The 15,571-nt window shown below is 39.3% G+C and overlaps 1 protein-coding gene across 2 annotated transcripts in view; it reads left to right on the forward strand.

Moving 5' to 3' along the window:
* SESN3 (sestrin 3) overlaps positions 1-15,571 on the forward strand; it is an 80,917-nt gene that overhangs the window by 1,540 nt on the left and 63,806 nt on the right. The window contains exon 1 of one of the 2 annotated variants that reach the window (XM_070803349.1): positions 1-248. The exons of the other annotated variant lie outside the window; for it this stretch is intronic. Coding sequence (XP_070659450.1) covers positions 171-248 — 78 coding nt within the window. The 5' untranslated portion in view covers positions 1-170. The remainder of the gene's footprint in view (positions 249-15,571) is intronic. 2 annotated transcript variants of the gene reach the window in all.

Raw genomic sequence — 15,571 nt, forward strand, 5'->3', positions numbered from 1 at the left:
AGCCGCCCGCTCTCCGGCCGTCGCCCCCCCGTCCCGTCCTCCCGCCCCGAGAAGGCTGAGGCTAGAAGCGCGGCCTGCGGGGCGTGTGTGGGGGACAGTCTGGGCCCCGCAGCGGCGCGGGCGGCCGCAGTGACAGCCCGGCCCCGGCCCGCCGCCCGCCCGCAGCCGCGATGAACCGCGGCGGCAGCAGTCCGTCGGCCGCCGCCAGCTACCTGCTCTGTACCAACTGCCGGAAAGTGCTGCGGAAGGTACGGGCTCGGCCCGGGGCCATCCCCGAGGGGCGCTTCCTGCCCGCGGCGGCCGAGGGACCCCGGGGCCTCTCCGCCGGACCCCCAGAAGGGGGCCTGAGCCGCGAACGGAGGCTCTAGCCTGCTGGGCTTTTGATTCCTGCCGGGGCAGCGCTTGGCCCCCGGGGCTGGGGGCTTGGGGGACGGCGGTTTGGGGGTGCTTACAGTCTGTCCCTCCGTTCACCTAGCTACCTTGCCTCCCCTCCCCCCCCGCCCCCCATTCCCGCTCCTCGGGCGGAGGGGTGACGGACCTGTTCGGTCCTCCTCCCGGTGTTCTGGGTGCAAGTCGGTGTGAAATCAGAACTGGTCTGGTCCAGAGGAACCTGGCTTCCTCTCGGCTGCGCCTAACTCCTGCGGGTGTTGTTTTTATTTATTTCGGTTTTACTTCTGCACGCTCTACCCGAATACTCTTCTCTTTTTTTAACCTTCTTTTTGATGGTCGTCTTGTGGCTCCGGGTCGATCCCGAAAGAAACTGGTAAAGCAGCTTGAACTTTATGCCCATGGGAACCGCTGTTCGACGTTACGGTTCCTCAGGCTGGGACTGGGGGAGGTGGAGACGAGGGTGGACGTGAATTGTCCCTTTTTAGCGCTTACCACCCCCCCCCCCATCCCCCGTTCTCCCCCAACCCCCGCACCCCGGTGTTGCTCCAGAAAAATCAGACGCGCAGTTTATTGCTTCCCAGAGTGATTGAGAGAAAGTTTACTCCAGTTTTGTTTAGCTCACTTGGTTTAATCGCTCCGTTAAGGGTTGGGGCGGGGGCGGGGGCGGGGGGTGCAGTATGAAAAGATGTCGCTTTAGACCGAGAAAAGCTTTTAATCAGACTTTAACAGCCGCCATTGGGTTATATTATAATTAGCTTATTCTTCTCGAGACTATTTTTACATTTCATTAAGTGGAAACAGTAGTTGAGGTGCTTCTGTTTGTCCAGTACAAATGAATTAAAATTGCTGAGCTGTGCAAATGCGTCGGGACTGAAAGGCTAAGATGAATACGGCACCGTTTTTAGTCAATTTCTTTAACTACAGTTCAATTGAGATTGTTCTTTCTATATTAAAAAAAAGAAAGAAACATGTAAGTAAGCAAGCTCAAATATTTGCGCTCTTTGTCCAAAAACTGTTTTTCTTCCTCTGTGGGTCAGGCCAAGTGCCAATCAAAGTTGTTTTTCAAGCCTCTTTTCCCTGCAGTAGAGCCGCTGCTTTTTTTCTCCCCAGTTTTATTTGAGAGCATGAAGAAAGCAAAGGGATTGCATATTTAAAGTTAATCAAACAGTTAAATGTGCCTTAAATTGTGTTTATCGGGTATGTTTTTCTTGAAACAGATTTTTATTAAATGTGCATGTTGAGTATGTGCAGTTATTTTTTTCCATAAACTCCGGGATCAAATTACAGTTGATACTTGCTCAGCTCATTGTAGGGCAGCTTGTGAGAAATGTAAAGGATCAGAAGTGCAGAGCAGCTTAGTTGAATGTTAACTCTTTCATTTCTGGGCCAGATGTCATCTGAACTTAGCTTTTTTAAAAATGATGATGATGATGATTTTCCAGCTTTAAAAGTGATGTTATGTCTTTAATATGGAAAAAAAAAAGTTTTTTGAGACACACAAAAAACAGCTTTTTTTTTTTTAACTGAATAAGGTGGGGGGGAAGGGAAGACCTGTATTAACTTGGAATTTTTTTTTTAATGATTCTGGCAATTTGGTAGACTAATAAAATGTTTGGAGGTAATATTAAATTTCAAAATCTGTTTTTCTTTTGAGAGAAACAAGGCTATGATCCATGACATTTTGCTACCTTTCAAGACATCTTTATATCTTTCTCTTGTGAACATCGTTCAGTCGCGTCTGACTCTTTGCAACTCTTTGTGAACTATACAGTCTATTGAATTCTCTAGGCCAGAATATTGAAGTGGGTAGCCTTTTGCCTTCTCCAAGGGATCTTCCCAACCCAGGGATCGAACCGGGGTCTCTTGCATTGCAGAGGGATTCTTTAGCTTTTAAGAAATTATTTCTTTTTACCTAGAAGGAAAACATCCTTCTATTATTAAAAGAAAGAATATATGGAAAATGAATATTCACCATTTTCATATCTTATAATTGCTGTGCACATCTATGCCAATTTCCAGTTTTTAGTAACTCCAAGGTATTTAATATTGATTCATGCAGTAGCATGAAATAACTTTAGATGGAAATGGGATTGTTTGAGCCAGTTATGACATGACTTGGCAACATTTGTAGCTTTTTAAGAGTGCCTTAAGTGCTCTTAAAAGATATCAAGTGTTTAGCATTTTAAATTCTTTATCATTCTAAAAATAGCATGTAAGACTTTTCTAATAAAGAAATGGGCTTTTTTTTTTTGATAGAAAGTATATAACTCTAAGCAAAATTCATCTGTAACTCTCAAAATGGGATTATCTGGATTTATCTTGTGTTTTCCACTTAATATTAAGTGTTCAGTAATAACCATGTGAGTCACAGCATTTTGAATTTTAGTTCAGTGTAGTTCATGATGGAAGAATGAAACTCATGCATACCCAGTGTGAATTACTCTTTACTGTATAATCCTCACTAATGATGGGGAAAGAGTCACCTTTATTTATGTAGCATGAGGCCTTTTTGTCTAAGTGGCTTAATTTGTTGCCATGTATTGATTTTGAGGGGGAACTTACAAAAGAACTGGATTCTCCATCAAAGTAAATGATTTGGTTCAACCCAATATCTGAAAATTGAATTCTTTGTTTTATGAGAATCACATTTATTCTTATAAGTACCTTTATAATTTTGATTCAGTATCTTCCAAAAAAAGAGAGACTTCTTCAAGTATTGAATATACCTAATTTGGTAACCTTAGGTCAGTGGGAAGAATGGAGAGGTAAACCAGATAGGTAAAGAAATGAAGAAACAAAACTCTCTTCAAATCTATAACTCCTAATTGTTCTGACTTGCTCTGTTATCAATGAAATAATTCAATAAAGTTTTTGATAAAAAAGGAAATGCTTCTATTTACTTTGAAAAAGTTGATGAGTTCTGAAGTGTATATGTTTTGCTTGAAGAAATTCCACTGACAACTAGATAACATTTCAAAGTGGCGTGCCAATCTACATTAAGAAAGGTAGGTAACTGTCAACCCACACATCCTCCAGTAAATAAAAGGGGATATATGACAATGTATTTTGAGTGTTGAGCAGTTAGTGCTACTGAAGTGAATAAAACTCTGCACATTATGTTAAAAGGGTTTAACATTTTAAAATGCTTAATATGTTTAGGTAGTTCCAGTGATTTTTGTTGTTGTTGGATATTGTACTTTTTCCACTTTGCTTATATATCCATTTATTTTTGACAATTTTTTGATAGTTTTATGAGTGAAGAGTGGGAAAATAAAATGAGAAATATTAGTTTAAGCCATATGAACCTTATTTTTATAGTCAAAATTGTCAGTTAATGGCAGTTTTATATGGTTCAACCAAAAGAGTGGTATTGCTTTGACTGTGAAATAGTAATCATACTTATTAATCAGGTTTCTTTTATACATTTTTTGGATTGTCAAAGTAGGTTTTAGTTTTATCTCAAAATGAGCCAAGTGGAGAGCAAGCAAGTGAGTTTATGACAGCAAGTCATTATGCAGTGGTTTTCAGACTCCTTTTTATGGGGCCCTATGATGCTTCAGTGGGAGAAGGCAATGACACCCCACTCTAGTACTCTTGCCTGGAAAGTCCCATGGATGGAGAAGCCTGGTAGGCTGCAGTCCATGGGGTCTCGAAGAGTCAGACAGGACTCAGCGACTTCCCTTTCACTTTTCACTTTCATGCATTGGAGAAGGAAATGGCAACCTACTCCAGTGTTCTTGCCTGGAGAATTCCAAGGACGGTGGAGCCTGGTGGGCTGCCGTCAATGGGGTCGCACAGAGTCAGACACAACTGAAGCAACTTAGCAGCAGCAGCAGCATGATGCTTCAGTATTCGAAAATGTTTGAGTTGGATTAAATTTTAAGTACAAAATTACAGCTACCCCAAGATCATTCATTACAAGACTGTTCTTGTGCAGGCCTTGACAAATTTGTTCTGTTCACTTTGTACATGTATTTGAACACTTTTGCTAATAAGACATTGATGAGAAAGACTCTCATTGATTATGAAGGCACAGGCCTTTAGAAAAACCTTCCTCTACATATCTGCTCATGATCAATTTTCTTTTGTGAGAACACAAACTTATTATCAGTAGTTGTTAGTTTATAATTAAACACTTATAAAAGCCCTTTAGGGTATTTATGTGTCTCACAGTTCAGGTTCAATATAAGATTTCATTTATAAAAGGGATGGTACTGCTTCCACAGCCTCTCCACCACCAGATAAATTGTTGTTGTTTAGTCATTAAGCCGTGTCCTGCTCTTTGCAACCCTTTGTAGCCCACCAGGCTCCTCTGTCTATGGGATTTCCCAGGCAAGAATACTGGAGTGTGTTAATTGACATTTTCTTCTCCAGGGGATCTTCTCAACCCAGGGATCAAACCCAGGTCTTCTGCTTGGCAGGTGGACTCTTTACTACGGAGCCACCAGGGAAGCCCCCACCAAATAAATTGCTAAAATATAACTACAAATATAGTAACACTGGAAGTCACAAGATATGCTCATCCTTAGGTCTCTGACAGGTCTGTGAGTATTGGGCAACTTAGTTAACTTATTGGAGTCTAGTTTTCTCTGGAAAATGTAGATCCTTTCTACTTGCCTTGTTGGTTGCTGCATAGCTAGAGAGAGGTAATGTGTGTTAAAGTACTTTGTAAACCATAAGGTACAACTACGAATATAAGAAGGACAAGCCTATGTGTTTTCCCTATTCCTAGAGTAGGACCTTTGTATGTTTTGGCAATATATATCAATACATACTGAGTAATTTGGTTAGTCTTCACTTTTCTGTCTTATCTAATTATTGTCTGCAAATGAGAGGTAATGACATTATGCTTTTAATTAGGGTGATCAACTAATTTTTATTTGCATATTTATATTTGTATTCTACCCCTCCCTTTCCTTAAATGATTAATGTGTTTCTGGCATTTCAAATTAAAAAATTGCCTTTTGGACACTTCAGCAGATGAGGGAAATTGGTATTTGATTTGAAAAGACTTAAGAGTTAAGGAAGATTGTGCTTACTAGAATTTGGGGCAAATCTAGGATAAAGCAAAGAATGGTTAACTTTTAATTTAGGAGAAGAGCTAGGGAAATAAAATGCATTAACCTTTTTCTCCCCATGTCTTTATCTTCTTTTTCCCCTTTGAACGGACTGGATTATAACTTATGTTTGTGTAGACCTTGGCTTCCCTAGTAGCTCAGTTGGTAAAGAATCCGCCTGCAATGCAGGAGACCCCAGTTCAATTCCTGGGTCGGGAAGATCTCCTGGAGAAGGGATGATCTACCCGCTCCAGTATTCTTGGACTTCCCTTGTGGCTCAGCTGCTAAAGAATCTGCCTGCAATGCAGGAGACCCCAGTTCAATTCCTGGGTCGGGAAGATCTCCTGGAGAAGGGATAATCTACCCGCTCCAGTATTCTTGGACTTCCCTTGTGGCTCTGCTGCTAAAGAATCTGCCTGCAATGCAGGGGACCTGGGTTCGATCCCTGGGCTGGAAAGATCCCCTGGAGAAGGGAAAGGCTACCCACCCCAGTATTCTGCCCTGGATAATGCCATGGACACGACTGAGAGACTTTCACTTTTCACAATTTTTACAGTGCTTTCACATTATCAGTTGGTTCTCACAAACTGAGAAAATTTAAGAGGAATGGACTCTGTCATGCAACTAGTATAAAGTCCATTTAATTTTTAATATGCCTCTAATAAAACTACGTTCGAATTGTCCCTTGCAGTATTGATGCTATCAGGGAACGTCCATCCCAGCTCTGCCAGCTTTAGCATCTGTGGAATGCTTAAAGTCCTGAAACTCTCCAGGTAATAATAGTCAGAAATTTGACTTTTAGCCACTCTTTGACGCATGACTGCAGATCAACTGGAGGGGAAGGAGAAGAGTTAGTTGGCTATTTTTATTATCTCTTTAACTGTTGTTTGGTTAATTCTTGAATGATATAAAGCAGCAAATCTCAAATACAGTCTTCAGACCTTGGGAGTATCCAGAACCATTTCAGAGGGTCTGGGAAGTCAAAACTTTTTTTATGATCGTGTGTGTGTGTGTGCGTGTGCGTGCACACGTGCATGCATGTGTACGCTCAGTTGATCAGTCATTTCTGACTGTGTGGCCCCATGGACTGTAGCCCATCAGACTCCTCTGTTCATGGGATTTTCCAGGCAAGAATACTGGAGCAGGTTGCCATTTACTACTCCAGCAGATCTTCCCAACTCAGGGATTGAACATGTCTGTTGCGTCTTTTGCATTGGCAGGTGGATTATTTACTACTAGTACCCCCTGGGAGGCCCTTTTATGATCATACAAGACTTTATAGCTTTTTTCACTGTGTAAAAGCAATGGATGTAAAACTGTACTGGCCCCTTAGAATAAGTAAAGGTAGTGGCACCCAACAGTAATCACTGTTAAATTTTGTTAAACCCTGATCCTTGAGTGATGAGAAGTATACTAGGTGTTTTTACTGCACAGCAGTCTAGGATTTGTGTAGTTGTTTCAGTTGCAGGCCAAACTAGCCACTTTTAAAATGAACCCCATTTTTACTTAACACCTGTCAGGCTGACTTTAGTTTTTCAAAATCGTGCATGGGTAAAAGATCCATTCAAAGTACAAGATAGACAAATGAATTTTAAGATAGGAAGTTAAGTTTACTGGTTGGGGTTAAGAGTCCACATTGCAGCTAACCTTTCAGAAGTTCTGCTTGTCGAGTTTTGGTGTAGTATCAAAGCAGAACATTCACAATTATCTTTTGCATCATCCAACTACATATCTGTGTGAGACAAGATTTTCCTTACATACCTTCAATCAAAACCTATCACAACAGATTGAATGTAGAAGAGATATGAAATCTAGCTGTCTTATTTTAAATAGACATTGAAGAGATTTGCAAAAATGTTTTTTAAGGTGTTTTTAAGTGTGGAGGAGTTCCAAGACCAAAACTTTTGAGAACTGCTGAGTCAGTTCCTGGCAGCAACATATGATGCATATGCATGTAATTCTCTGGAGTGACTATGGGAGGAATAAAAGGCTAATACCACTGGCAGAAAGCATAGATAAACCCAACCCAGCCATCTCTGTTCTATGTGGGACTCACTTCCAGATGCTGCCTAGCACTTGTCAGTGATACACTAGAAGCTTCTCTAATACCACAGTACAGATGGTCCTTGATCAAGGACGGTTCAGTACAGTTTTTGTGGTGCAAAGGTGATTGGAAAAAAACTGGAAAAGATTGAATGCAGAAGGAGAAGAGGGTGGCAGAGGATGAGAAGGTTAGATAGCATACTGACTCAATGGACATGAATCTGAGCAAACTCCTTGTGATAGTGGAGGACAGGAGTCTGGAGAGCTGCAGTCCATGGGGTCACAAAGAGTTGGATAGGACTTAGTGACTGAACAGCAACAAAATGTGGTAGACTTTCAGTAGAAACTGTATCTTTGAATTTTGAGCTTTGATCTTTTCTTGAGATAGCCATATGTTTTATGATGCACTGAGTGGAGTTCCAGGTCTGCCATGCGATCATAAACTAACCAACTCACTGTGCAACGTTTTCAGACCCATACAGCCATTCTGTTTTTCACCTGCAGTACAGTGTCTGATAAATTACGTGAGATATTTAACACTATTATAAAACAGGCTTTGTGTTAGCTGATTTTGCCCAACTGTAGACTCAGATGATTGTTCTAAGCACATTGAAGATAGGCTAGGTATATTAAATGCATTTTTGACTTATAATATTTTTCAACTTGCAGTGAGTTTATTGGGATGTATCCCAATAAGTGGAGTAAAAGCTTAGACTAGCTAGAGATGATCTTTCTCTAAGTTTTGTGAGCATCCTTTTACCTGGTAGAAACCAAAGATGGACAAAAACAAAGTTCTTTGGCTCTAAAGAAATGTTCTCCTTAGTATTTACTATGCAACAAGCAAAGAATGGTGAGATCCAAAGATAATGGCCATTGTGCTCTAACTGGTCGGTTTTTGGCTGGAGAGGAAATAAAGGCCCTGAGTAGCAAGGTTAGCCTACTTTTCTTGAAAGCCGAGAAGTGTGGGAGAAGCAATACAGAAGAAGGGAAAAGAATCAGAAGAAAGAGGTGTATCAGTGTAGACAACTGATAACTAGATTGCTTCAATAAAGAAAAAGAAAACCACTACAGTAATAGGAGATAGGACAGCTCTAAGTGTGGAAGTCCCTAAATATTGCAGCCTGCTAAGGTATAGTGCATTTTCTATTTAGGGTGTGGGTGTGGGGGTGTGGTTGGGGGGTTGGTTTACACTGTACACAAAGCTATGGCAGCTGTAATTCAGTGTGGTCTTGAAGGCATGGGCGTAAGGATCTACCTGATTAGATCTGGTAAGGCCTACAAATGATTACCAGTAGCTGACCTGTCCCTTTTAGGCATCACTGTGTTGGGAGTAGGGATAGAAGGAGGAGGTGGAATTCATAATATATAATACATACATTGCCAAACCAAGACATTTAGTCCTGTGTTGCATAACAGTTACCTTAAATCTATAAGTAGCTGCATTATAAACTATTTGAAAATATCTGTCCTGTCCCATCTAAGGGCTTCCCAGGTGGCACAGTGGTAAAGAATCTGCCTGCCAGTGCAGGAGATGTGAGTTCAACCCCTGGGTTGGGAAAATGCCCAGGAGTAGGAAATGGCAACCCACCCCAGTCTTCTTGCCTGGAGAATTCCATAGACAGAGGAGCCTGGCGGGCTATAGTCCATAAGTTACAAAGAATTGAACACAGCTGAGCAACCGGGCACACACACACACATACCATCTAAACCTACAATTAACATGTAGAATTTCTATTTGTTGCTCAAAAGTTTTCTTCAAAACTCTTGTGACATGTCCAAAAAGTCTTTCCTAATCTTCAAATTCTTTTTTTCTTCTGTGGTCTGGACTGCCATGCTGCTCAAGTATACTGCATTTGTTGTATTTTGTGTGTGTGTATATATATATATATATATTTCCTCTACTGGGTTGCCTCTTATTTGTGATATAGTTATTGGAAAGCTTGTTTTTAGCAAATATTGGCAGTACATTTATATTGGATACAGTATAATCTAAGAAAATGACAATTATTTTTCTCATTTTCCAGGATATGTCTATTCTTTGTAGCCATACTTTGCCCTCTTTATTAATAAGGTTTATCTGAACACTTTGAGAATTTTAATAACAGAAGTTGAGATTTTCTATTTGTTGCTCAAAAGTTTTCTTCAAAACTCTTGTGACATCTCCACTTTGAGAAGTTGTGACCATGGTCATTTTTGTGACCATGAGAATGTTTCTATTAAATATCATACCCCATTTTGGAGGGAGTCAGGATGTTAATTCACTAAGAGGATCAGGACACAGCCCTTAGGGACTGGTTCTTCTCAGAAATGTGAAATGGCGATTGCTTTGATGGGGACACATCCCGCACCTCCTGGAGTCAGCTGGAGCTCTCTCAGAGAAGGCTGTTTTAGAGGTATGATCTTAAAACCTCAAGCTTCACAGCAAGTCTTCTCCTGGGGTTTGTTTCACTGGATAATTCTGGCTAAGCCTTTCCCTCTCCTACCACCCTCCCCACCAGGAGTCTTTTACTTTGGGATATTCCAGAGTTGGCTGTGATCTCTTCATTCAGCAGGCAGTCCCTTGGCAACTGTGAACCAGAGACTTGTTTTTGGCCTGGACTACCCTTTAGCTAGCCTTTGCTTTTTAGATCCTCCCAGAAGTCATTTGTTGGTCTATGGAACAAAATATTGACTGCCACTTAAGGAGCACATGAATATTACAGGTTATTCAACAGTGGGTTGAAACACCTTGAATTTTGCTGCTCAAAGTTAGTAAGGAATGACAGGCATTTTGCCTATGTTTCACAAAGAATGTATTGAACATATCCTGTGTATAACAAGTATGGCCATAAAACTGGCTGACTAGAGCCATATTATTTCTTGTAACAGGGATTTCTTAAAGTATAGCTTTGAACTACTTGTACTAGAGGTATATGTTTTCATTTCTAGATTTATATTTTATTTTTGCATCTTCCTATGTTGCGAAAATGGAACTTGGCACTTAAATGAAATATCTGTTTCTTTATATGCAGAATTTAAAAGGTCAAATTTACCTCACTAGGAACTAAAACCAGATTTTGTGGAAGATTATAATTACCTGAGACTGTAACTCTTAGTTTTGAAATATATTTTATAATATCAACAACAATAATAGCTTCTATTGAATCTCTCGTATGTGCAGTGGACTGTGCTAAGTCTTTAAGCCCTACATGTGTATTACAGTTAATTGTCACAACAAACCCATAAAGAATCATTACTCATACGTTATGGATGAAGAAACTGGAACTCAGAGAACCTTGGTTACTTGCTTAAGATCATAGTACCAATAAGTGGCAGGCTCAGGATTTGAACCAGTCTGACTCCAAAACCTGGCTTTTATACACCTATAAACCCTGTATTCCCTTATCCTCCACATGTTTTCCTTATGTACAAGACTCAGAAAATGTAAAAATTAACAAAACTTAATAGAACTTGGTTACTAAGAGATTACTAGGAGTGAGTTCAAGTTCGGATATTGTCTACTTTAATTTTACATGAAAAATGTAAATTTTTCTCTATAAGGTTAAATTGAGGTCAAACAGTGTTGACCTATCTAGTTTGCTATTTTATCTATGTAAATCTGTTGTTAATCTTGTGACCATTCTTTCCTAATCCCAGGATATATTTTTCCTAATTTCCTACCAAACTTTGACCCACTCCTTTTGCCAACCAGCCATTCATTAGTTCACTAATACTGATTCATTCAATACTGCTACGATTTCTGTGACAAAAGATGCTGTCTAGGAGCATTTTGAGCTTAAGTATTGTATCTCTTAAAGAGGACCTCTAAGAAACTGTCTCACTTTTTGGTAAACTTTTTGCAGTAAAGAGTTAATCTACAGAGATAAGTAGCATGAACGTTTATTCCTGCTATTCATTTTGGCTTTTTGTGTTAAGGAAAAAATGATGATTATAAAAAAAGCAAAGAAACCCTAGGACTTTATCCTTCCCCTACCATTATCCCTACAATACTGTGTCTCCAGAAGAATTTTTTAGTTTTACAAAGGGTTTATGTTAGGGAGAGGGGTATGTGGGAAGATGTGGTTTTGCTATTTCTTAGTTGAAACTCTGAGAATTTTCCATAGAAACACAGTAAGATATCTAATTTAGTTCCAGAGGACTATTAATATAACTAGTATATTCAATAGGCTTTTACTGTTGAGGCAAGAAACCTAACCACTAGAGGTAACATCGTTTCCAGGGAAGAAAATACATTGTGAAATCTAAGTAACTGCTTCACAGGAGCTATCTTTCCTAATTTGTGTGCTTAACACCAAGAAGGTTAATGATTTAGTATGTTGACTCTGAGGATATTTTTGGCTATTGGTTGTTGTGTCTCATAAGAAAGCTGTGTTAATGCAGTTTTATCCAACATTCAAGTAACAGTTGATGGGAGGGATAAAAATTGGGTGATAATCAGAGTGTTGAGATAACCAAGGGCCACCATCAAGCTTGCCCATCTTTACTCACTTTGTACTCAGTCAGACTGGACCAGAATGGTTCATTACAAGCTGGGTGGCATATGCTGGCATATGGTATGGCATATCACTACCTGCTGCTGCTGCTAAGTCACTTCCGACTCTGTGCGACCCCATAGACGGCAGCCCACCAGACTCCCCCATCCCTGGGATTCTCCAGGCAAGAACACTGGAGTGGGGTGCCATTTCCTTCTCCAATACGTGAAAGTGAAAAGTGAAAGTGAAGTCGCTCAGTCGTCCGACCCTCAGCGACCCCACGGACTGCAGCCTTCCAGGCTCCTCCATCCATGGGATTTTCCAGGCAAGAGTACTGGAGTGGGGTGCCATTGCATTCTCCTATCACTACCTACTGATGTCTTTAAAGTAATATAAATGAAACAAATAATTTTAACTCCCAAGAAAGTTTCCTTTTTATTTGCGATTAGGAATGTAATATTTGTATCTTAATTCTTTTGGTGTAAACAAAGAAAACAAATTACGCCAGCAAATTTACTCCACTCAGAAAGAATTAAAAAATCAGTAAGCTATAGGTATCTTAACACTAAACTCCAAGTAGTGTTCAAATTCTTTTATCAAAGCTTTTTTGTTTAATATATTACTTGAAATTAATGAATTCTCAGCTGAAGTGTGGAATCCTATTTATAGGATTGTGTTATAGTTTTTTTTTTTAAATATGACAATATAGTTAATAATCTTGTGATATTTTATATTGTATAGCTATTAAAATGACTACAAGGTCCTGGTTCTAATATTCTTTATGCAAATATTGAGTACTCAAAGTTAACATGAACTTATAAACATTTTTTTGACTATGCAAGAGAACTATTTAGTATTCAGTGCCCTTAAAATGAGGGAAAATATTTATTTTGGCAAATAACAATGTAGAAACAATTGTCCTTTTTTGGTTAAAATGTATGGATTGCCATTTTACACTTATTTTAGGTCTCACTGATATTACTGTTTAATGGCTTCCATATTCTTAAGCAGGCAAGATATATAAAAGCTGTAAACATTTAGAAACCATTCACATACTTTGTGAATATCTTTCATGTATTTGTTCATTCAAAAGACATTAAGTTCGCTTGCCTGTTAGACACAGAAAAAGCACAAAGGGAGCACATGAGGGTTCTTGCCTAAGCAGTGTGATCATTTGCGTCAAACCTCTGGATCTCACAAAGACATCCTCAAGATTATGCCCCTTACTTGGTAGATAGTATAGATCAGGGTTTGGCAACTTTTTCTACAAAGAGGTGGGTAGTAAGCATTGGAGGCTTGCTGGTCTAGAGTAAGGCCTACATAGCTCTCTTTGTGACAGCTACTCAGATCTGCCTCTGCACTGTGAAACCAACCATAGACATGACTGAGAATGAATGGATGTGACTTTATTCCAATACAGCTTTATTTAGGGGTCTTGAAATTTTTATTTTATATAATTTTGACATTGTAAACCTTCTTTTGACTTTTTTCCCAATTACTTACAAATATAAACCTCATGCTTAGCACTCAAGCAGTAGAGGGGGAGAGGGGGCTTCTCTGATAGCTCAGTTGGTAAAGAATCCCCCTGCAATGCAGGAGACCCCAGTTTGATTCCTGGGTCAGAAGATCCACTGGAGAAGGAATAGGCTACCCACTCCAGTATTCTTGGGCTTCCCTTTTGGCTCAGCGGATAAAGAATCCACCTGCAATGCAGGAGACCTGGGTTCAATCTCTGGGTTGGGAATAACCCCTGGAAAGGCTACCTACTCCAGTATTCTGGCCTGGAGAATTCCATGGACTGTACAATCCATGGGGTCACAAAGAGTCGGACATGACTAAGTGACTTTCACTTCACACGTAGTAGCAAAACAGATGGCAGGCCAGATTTAGGCAGCAGTTAGGAGTTTGCTGACCTCTTGGTATAGAATTAGTACATGGAATTTTTGCATCACTTCAGTTAGGTGACCTTTCTGAATTGTGCTTTGCTTACTATTAAAATATCAATAGTAATAGGACCTATTAAAGTATTTTTCTATGTAATTCTATCATAGGTCTACTTTCACTGGTGTACAAAATTAATCAGAAGCCAACTATGTTATAAGCACTACCATTTGTAAAATCATGTAACTGGGATGACTGCCTATTTAGTACCTAGAAAGATAGCATGTAATTTGGATGGATCCACATCTGTAGATATTGAATATACTTGAAAGCATATTTGTCAGGTCAGTTGGCATCTGTCAACAGTGCTGTGTACCTGTTTTAAAGTTGTCACACCTTGTTTGAATTCAGTGCAAGTGCTCTTATATATTACAGAGGCTTAAATCTTAATTTTAGGTACATTTCAAGAGTTTTCCAAAATCTAATATGAGTTGTTTGGATTGATACGTCTTAATGCATAACTAATTAAGAATCTCTTTTTGTGCTGGTCAGAAAACCCGTGTTAGGATCTCAGAGCTCTGTTAACTCTTACTATCTTTGAGGTCTCACATAAAGAGCGTATATGGTAACTCCATAGACGTTCCTTACGACTACAAACTGGCAGTACAACTAGCTGTAAAACTAGTTTTTATAGTAAATAATTAAATATAAAAATATAAAAACTGTAGTTTTTATAGTAAATAATTTTAAAGTGTTGACCTCATTGTCTTATTCCATTAAAGTCCTGATTCCCTACCTACCTTCCACAAACATGCACAGAGTGACACTCGAGAAAAATACATGGTCCATAGCTGACAAGGGTGGTATCTGAGTGCAGTGATACCTGAATGTTGGTGTTGGAGGCTGTGTGAGGGGAGGATGATTCTGTCAAAACAGAACCCTTCTATGGTGAGTGGAAGTGATGACTCAATAATTTAAGCATGGAAAATCATTAGCTATTCAGAATACTTATTATGGAGATGAACTTAAAAAAATTTTCACACTGAGCATTTGATCAGTGAATATAATATTGACACCATTTATCCAAATCACACATTTTAGAAGCATCAGTATGTGATGTTTTCCGTGGTTGAGATCTATTGATACCCACGGCAATGACCCAGCCAGTGTCGTGGGCAAGATTCAAACCCTGGTCAGTCAATCAGAGTTTTCATTGAAATGATGATTGGTAGCTATGCATTTTAGTAATGTGTCCTTCAAACTAAATCTGATAGAGAGTTCTCTTGACCAGCCCTTGTTACAATTGCTTGGTTATGATTATATACAGGAGAATTAAATTACATAACCCATGTATTGATATAAAATGATCATTCTGATTCTTTTATCTTATGAAGTAATCCTGAATCTTATGCACTTGATTAAAAAAAAAACAAATTTCCATAATGTCTAAGCAGCCATTAATGGAAAATATTTTACTTTTAATTGATGTTAAACTTCTAATGGTAAGTACATGACGTCTATATGTTTTTCTGTTTCTTCCTTTATTAATGGTCTGTACTAAAGATTCTGCAGGGAATGTATTTGCCACAATGGTGAATGGAAAGAACTGAAAATTAATGACTACCTGGATGATAGCTTCATTTAACTTCAGATATTTATAGAAGCTGTTTCTTACTGAGAAACTGAGGATCCTGCCACCAGTGTGCTATAGGGTGTTGAGTCTTTTAG

Source organism: Bos indicus, chromosome 15 (assembly GCF_029378745.1).
Source record: "Bos indicus isolate NIAB-ARS_2022 breed Sahiwal x Tharparkar chromosome 15, NIAB-ARS_B.indTharparkar_mat_pri_1.0, whole genome shotgun sequence".
In the NCBI taxonomy this organism is placed as follows: Eukaryota; Metazoa; Chordata; class Mammalia; order Artiodactyla; family Bovidae; genus Bos; species Bos indicus.